The sequence below is a fragment of the Hylobates moloch genome, unplaced genomic scaffold (assembly GCF_009828535.3).
Source record: "Hylobates moloch isolate HMO894 unplaced genomic scaffold, HMol_V3 SCAFFOLD_10, whole genome shotgun sequence".
Taxonomy (NCBI): Eukaryota; Metazoa; Chordata; class Mammalia; order Primates; family Hylobatidae; genus Hylobates; species Hylobates moloch.
This window is the reverse complement of record NW_026652285.1, coordinates 7,986,038-7,993,689: the sequence shown is the minus strand read 5'-3', so window position 1 is coordinate 7,993,689 and position 7,652 is coordinate 7,986,038. Positions and strand designations below refer to the sequence as shown.

Sequence of the window (7,652 nt, the reverse complement as noted above, 5' to 3'; positions counted from 1 at the left end):
GGCCCCTTTTTTTAAAAAATTAAATTTTGTAGCTTTGTTTAGTGGTTGTGTGATAGTGGGTGAAAGAGTATAAAATGGGTGATGGGAAAATCTTAGCTCAGTCCCTCTGGTCAAAAATCTCTATAGTGGGTAGGACTGGTGCTTTTAAGTGTACTGTTAATTTGCTTCAGAGCAAGGTTGTTTCATTTTCATTAATGTGTTCTTGAAGGAGAGTTTTCTGTGTATTTTTATTCTGTGTTCTAGCATTTTTGGAATTTGATTGCTGTCATCATTGGCTTTTATTCTTTCCCTTTAAATAAAAATAAAAGCAAAAACTGCGTCCTCTCCTATTTGTCATCTTAAAAAAATCATAGCAAGTTAGACTGTGATGAGACTCTTTGAGAAAACTGATACCTTGTGAACTAAAAAAACTCAGGGCTAAAAATATTTGTTCTTTTTCCTGGCTCCTGAGATCTGTAAAGTAGATTTTAGTGACATGTTCAGATAGTTTTATTATACCAGAATTTTATCATAATGAATAGTGCTCAAACTAAGTGGACTGTTGTTCTGAATTTAATTTTGGATGTTTTTATTGAGGGATATTAACTATAGTGGACTTTAACCTTAAATGACAGCTGTTAATAGGATTGACAGATAGATAAACAGCCAGGCATAGGAATCTAGTCCCAGCCAAACTAAAACATTGTTTTGTGCCCCAGGTAGTCTAAAGAGAGTAATTCATTTCTACTGTTGTAAAATTTACTTGTGATGTGACCTGACTCTTTAAATTGGCTAGTCTCCTAGGTGACAACTTCATTTGCTGTATTTCTTCTGCATACTGTTTTTTTTGATCAAGTGTATCTTCTAAGTTTTCAAGCCAAACATAACATACTAGGCTGTTTTTAATCAGTTTTCAAGTTTTGCCATAGATAATGCTGCAGCCAACTTAAGGCTCTCAGTATATTTGTTGAATGTATGGGTTATTAATGATTATTCAGGAGAAATACTGATCTAACATTTAAACACTTCTCTTTATTTCAGGAAATACATGGTATTTTCTACCATGTTAATTTTTGAGCCATTATTCATTAGCATATGTTACATTTTAATAGTTTAGCAAAATTATATAGAAGATTCCTTTTTTACCACTGTGGAGATATTTAAAGATGCCAGTTTTGAGAAAAATGTTGAGTGCAGGGTGTATCTGCTTTTTTAGTTGTGATTTTTTTTCCCCATTGATAGAGAATTATTTTGATGACTTATCACATACGTTAGCACTACTGTAATCTGTATCTTTGGGAAAAAAATTTGGTAATCAGATTTAGCATTTGTGTTTTCTTCCAATAAATAGTCCATAAAAATTTCAAGAAACACTGATGATTAAGAACTGTAATGCTAATAGTAACAGAAAAGTACTAAGAATGCAGAGTGGAAACTTTATTTTCTCTGGACATAGAGCTACAAGAGAAGGAAATTTTTTTTTTTTTTTTTGTAGAGATGGAGGTCTCACTTTGTCACTCAGCCTGCAGTGCTTAATCATAGCTCACTGCAGCCTCCAACTCCTGGACTCAAGCAAGCAATCCTCTCACCTCAGCTTCCCCAGCAGCTGGGCCTACAGGCGTTGCCACTATGCCCTACTAACTAAAAAAAAGTTTTTTGGAGTCAGGGTCTTCCTGTATTGCCAGACTAGTCTTGAACTCCTAGCTTCAAGTGATCCTTCTGTCTTAGCTTCCCAAGTAGCTGGGATTACAGGCATGAGTCATTGCACCTGGCTAGAGGAGGAAAATATTTAAATAGATTAAGCAGACTTTTTCTTTTTTTTGAGACGGAGTCTCGCTCTGTCGCCCAGGCTGGAGTGCAGTGGCGCAATCTCGGCTCACTGCAAGCTCCGCCTCCCGGGTTCACGCCATTCTCCTGCCTCAGCCTCTCCGAGTAGCTGGGACTACAGGCGCCCGCCACCACGCCCGGCTAATTTTTTGTATTTTTAGTAGAGACGGGGTTTCACCGTGGTCTCGATCTCCTGACCTCATGATCTGCCCGCCTCGGCCTCCCAGAGTGCTGGGATTACAAACGTGAGCCACCGCGCCCGGCCTAAGCAGACTTTTTCTATTAGGCTCTGGTTAAGTTCAAAAGAGATAGGTAAAGATTTGCCATATGTTCCCTTCTCCTTCCCCTCCCTATTACAATGCTGGTGTTGAGATTCAAGAACTTGTTTGAATTGGTGTAAATAGTGCATATCACTATGCCTTGAGTGGGTTAGTTGTACCATTTCACTTTTCGTATCTGAATACAACATGTAGAAAGTACTTTTATTCGGTTATTAGATTGTCAGGATATTAGAAGCTTGGCTCAGTAGGCTTCTTGTTTCTAAGTGATTCCCAACAAAACCAAAAACTTTCAGACTTTTTATTGAGCATTATTAGGGCTTACTCATTTTTCTCAGCAACAAAATATGAAATTATATTACTTTAGTGTAATGGTTGCTTAGTCGCTTGCCATATAAATGAAGACATACTTCAGAGATACGTTGGATTTAAAAAACCTCAACAGGTGGTCTCTACTTGTTTGTTTTATGCATAGCTCCTGTTTAGTGTTAATGAGAATTGTGGGCATTGGGGACATAAGATGCCTACCCCCTTTGAAAGCATTAGAATAATGAGGGAGAAATGCTTGAAGATTAATACTGATTACTTTTCTAAACCACATTCAATATTCTTTTTTTTTTGAGATGGAGTCTTGCTCTGTCACCAGGCTGGAATGCAGTGGCGTGATCTCGGTTCACTGCAGCCTCTGTCACCCAGTTCAAGTGATTCTCCTGCCTCAGCCTCCCGGATAGCTGGGACTACAGGTGCATGCCACCTCGCCCAGCTACTTTTTGTATTTTTAGTAGAGATGGGGTTTCACTATGTTGGCCAGGCTGGTCTTGAACTCCTGACCTCAGATGATCCACCTGCCTCGACCTCCCAAAGTGCTGGGATTATAGGCATGAGCCACCACGCATGGCCTCACATTAAATATTCTTAAATCATTTAACTGCAAGTTTAACTAAAATAGATTTTACAAAACCATAAAATTTTCAGAATTTCATGTGAAAATTTATAAATTATTGTGCTTTAGCTTTTACTATTGCAAAGGTTTTTTTTTTTTTTTTTTTAAGTCACAGTCTCACTATGTCGCCCACATTGGAGTGCAGTGGTGTGATCTCAGCTCACTGCAACTCCCGTCTCTTGGGCTCAAGTGATTCTCATGCCTCAGCCTCCTGAGTAGCTGGGACTACAGCCATGCCATGCATGGCTAATTTTTATATTTTTAGTAGAGATGGGGTTTTGCCATGTTGGCCAGGCTGGTCTCGAACTCCTGGCTTCAAGTGGTCCAATTGCCTCGGCCTCCTGAAGTGCTGGGATTACAGGCATGAGCCACCACACCTGGCCTCAGCCTCCTGGATAGCAGGTGTGAGCCACCATACCTGGCCTCAGCCTCCCAGAAAGCAGATTTTTTTATTTACTGTTTTTGGGAAGAAGACAAAGTCATTCTCTAGTTTTAAATGACTAATTTATTTGAAGTTTATAACAACTGTACAACCTTAATACTTATAAATGGTAACTGTGTCTTGGGTCTTTGATGCTTTAAAACTTAGGAAAAATATGTTGGTAGTGGCTTCTTATGTAGAACAAATGTTACAACCATCAGAAGGTAGGGATTTTTGAAATAAAAGGTAATAAAAATAAAAGATACTAAATTGATTGTAAAGAGGTGAAGAATTGGGAGATATCTAACATAATTCTGTTGGAATTAAGAACATGTATATTCTAGTAGTCATGAGTCTCATAATTTGAGGTAAAAGTCTTAATGTAGCTATTTAATTTTGAAATGGTAGGATCTCATTAAATTGAAAGCAGATCAATTGAGATTCTTTTTTTTGTCATCAACTCACAAATATGCTTGTGATCTAGACCTTTAATTAATTAAAGTGAAGTCACTTTGTGCTGCTTCTCTAGTCTCCTAGCCTAATATTTTCTTTAATAAAGTGAAACCCATAAACGTTTTGGTTTTAAATGGAAGTAGATAACGGTATCTTTGATAGAATGTGAATTTTTCCTATTTAATATTTATGATTAATATTAGACTTAAAAAATTCTTCTATTCCAATTCTGAAATATTATCATTTTCTAAAGCTTATTCCACTTTTTTCTCCCTAAGCTTACTTGTTTTTTTTTTTGGAGAGAGAATCTCACTCTGTCCCAGGCTGGAGTGCAGAGTGCCACGATCTTGGCTCACTGTAACCTCTCCCTCTTGGGTGATTCTCCCACCTCAGCCGCCCGAGTAGCTGGGATTACAGGGCTGCACTATGACGTCTGGCTAATTTTTGTATTTTTAGTAGAGATGGGCTTTCACCATGTTGGCGAGGCTGGTCTTGAACTCCTGACCTCAGGTGATCCACCCACCTCAGCCTCCCAAAGTGCTGGGATTACAGGCGTGAGTAACTGCGCCCAGTCTAAAGCTTATTTAAAATAAAATAAAAAATTAGTTGCTTTGAAAGACTTGACTATCATTTAGGAAAAAATATAAAACCAACATTAATCTTTGTAGTGGCACAGAATTTCTAGTGCAGTTAAAGTCCACTGTCATACTTTTTAGTTAATGTTTATTCTACCCGTTTGTTGTATAAGTTGTGCATATAAACCATGTGCAACTCTTAATACATGTCTTTGCTTTTATTCAGAAGCTCATATTGTGTCTATTTTTCTATGGGTATAGTGTATGCATTTTTGGTGTTGAATTGAGAAAGGTTTGTCTTTTATTTTTACTTAAACATTGAACACAGATGACCCATATTTATAAAATGTTTATAAAGGTATGTTGGCTATGGAAGGAGAGTTAATTATATTTAGACTAAGCAATTTAAAATCTTGTAATGAAAGTTAAAGTGAAGTGGTATCATTATTTGTAGCACGATTTACTGGATGCTTTGTGACAGATATGAAATGGATAGAGTACGAAAAAAAATTTTTCTGACCTACATCCAGACATCTCAAAATGACTGCGTTAATGTTTTTTGGTAAATTAACTTGGAGTGATTAATAGATTTGCTGGCAAAATTGAAGCTATATAGTTAGTGAAGATAGCTATAATTTTATATGACAGAAGTGCCATTTACAATTTAAGTCTTTAAATTTTTAAATTTCTCCCCCAAGTAAATTATCCTATACTGAATAATCATCATGGGAATAATTTGTTTGAAATGAGACCTAAGGTGGCTGATAGTGCACTGCTTGTTAGGCTCTGTGCCAACAGCTTCCTTTTTATTCATCACTTAGTGTTCTGGTGGAGTCGTGGATTAGAGTGCTGATGGACATGAAATGTTTTGACTTTAATTATTAACTGGCTAATTTTTTTGGCAGGTTGAATGACTAGGGGAATTAGGACAAAGTAACAAGTGAGCCAGCTTAGAAATTGGCATCATAGGTATAGAGTGTGTTTAATATTTTCCAGGTTATACAAACAAGTGTCCTTTTCATTAATACAAGAACCAATTCAGTATGTTCATGATGTCATTGAATTTTATAAGGTGGAAAAATACTTTTCAGGTTATTTAATAGAATATGTGGCACTTAGACCTTTTATTCCTTGTGGAGTAACTTTGAAACCTGATAATGTCTAGAGATACATTGAAGTGATTGTAGCTTAATATTCTGGGGTAAGCTAGTGTTGATGAATATAGAGTTTAAACTGTAACCTTTTTAACTTGGCTCTGAATAGATTATAGTGTCACTATTTTACTTGTTATTTCCTTCATTTCTCTTTTAGAAGAAGAAGATGGAGTGTGGGAGAATGGACTTTCCTATGAATGCCGTACTCTGCTTTTCAAAGCGGTTCACAATCTATTGGAACGGTGTTTAATGAATAGGAATTTTGTACGTATTGGCAAGTGGTTTGTAAAGCCTTATGAAAAAGATGAAAAACCTATAAATAAAAGGTAAGCTATCTTAAATTCTGACGTGATATTTCTTTAGATTTGTTCCTTTTTGTGTCTTTACAGAGAATGTGGGATAAAACGAGCTAATATACAGACATATTCAGGAGGTTATCAGTGACAAAGTACTAGATATAGTCAGGTTTTTTTTTTTTTTTTTAACCACTTTACACAGTTCCCTTTACACATTTTAAGAATTTTCTTACAGTAGGAATAGGCTGTATTTTAATACAGTGGCCTAAATTTTAATTTGGGATGATAGACAAAATATGGGATGAAAGCAGAGACTTAGGCTTGGAAGTATCTTTTTTTTAGTATGTGGAAATATATGCACAGCACTCTGATATTAAAGTTAAGTAAAAACACCTGTTAAAAATAGTGATCTGTGAGTATGTTTTAGATTAAGTTAACCCTTCTTATTCCCAATCTCTCAATTCCCTTTAATTAAAGTAATTTAAATTTGTGTTTTCTATATAAGACCATTTACTCTTTGAGAGCTTATAATTTTCTTAAGCAATGAATTAAGCAAATTTATGACACTAATTATTAGAATAGTTGCAGATAGAGGCACAGAAGACTTATGATAGATACCTCCTCCTATGCAATTAAAACCTTCAGGTTACTCGCTTCTCTGTGATTTAGATAATATAAGGCATAGTCTCAAAAGATTTAAGTTCCCAGCAGTCATTGAGTTAGTGAGACTTCAAGAGAGATGAACCAGTGGCAAGTAAGTTGGGATGTGGGGAAGAGAAAATTAAAGGGAACTTACTAATTTTTCCTGAAAGATGTGAGAGGATGTGAAGTGAACATTTGGTTGAGATTGTAATCATTTTGAGGTCTTTGATGTCATATATGTGCATCTTTTTTCATGTGCACCTGGAGTTTTTTGGTTTTTTTTTTTTCTTTTTTTTTTTTCAAACTTTTTAGTTTTAGTAAGACTGGATGAGTAGACAAGCCTGGATAAATAAAGGTGCTTTCATTTTTTTTTTTCTCTTTGAAAATTAACGTAAACCTTTATTGTTAACAAAATACTTGCATAAGTTCAGAATGCATTCAGCTGGAAATGACAGAAAAACATTAACTACTTGGCTTATGTAGGGATTGATTTTTCTCAGTAGCAAGGAGTATGGAGGTAGATAGTTTAGTACTGGTGTATCTGTTCAATAATGTCATCAAAGATTCAAAGTTCCCCAGAGTTTTCTCTGTGCCATCGTTACCTCTTCATGGTCCTCCCGTGTGTTGCACCTCCAGACCTCACAGTGGATTCCAGGCAGGAAGAGAAAGGAAGGGAGGAAGTAAGAAGGTGTGGCACCTGAGTCAGAAAGTAAATTATTTTCTGGAAACTTTAGCTGACATATCTTTGGCCATACTAAGAGAAACAAATATCTGTTATTTGGAAACAGCTGCTCTGAACAAAATGAAGTTTTTGTTAGTAAGAAGAAAGGGATGATAGATATTAGATAGATACCAAAGATCAAAGAAGTGGAAATGGATATTGGGTAGGCAGTTGGCAATATCTGCCATATACATTTATTTATTTATTTATTTTGAGACAAAGTCTCACTCTGTCACCCAGGCTGGAGTGCAGTGGTGCGATCTCAGCTCACTGCAACCTCCGCTTCCCAGGTTCAAGTGATTCTCCTGCCTCAGTCTCCCAAGTAGCTGGGATTATAGGCGTGTGCCACCACACCTGGCTAAT

The 7,652-nt window shown here is 36.4% G+C and overlaps 1 protein-coding gene across 2 annotated transcripts in view; it reads left to right on the top strand.

Annotated features, from left to right (window-relative positions):
• The window catches only part of MED13 (mediator complex subunit 13), a 128,489-nt gene that overhangs the window by 6,964 nt on the left and 113,873 nt on the right, over window positions 1–7,652 (top strand). For both annotated transcript variants that reach the window (XM_032162887.2, XM_032162888.2), the window contains exon 3: window positions 5,788–5,956. In XM_032162887.2, coding sequence (XP_032018778.1) covers window positions 5,788–5,956 — 169 coding nt within the window. The remainder of the gene's footprint in view (window positions 1–5,787; window positions 5,957–7,652) is intronic.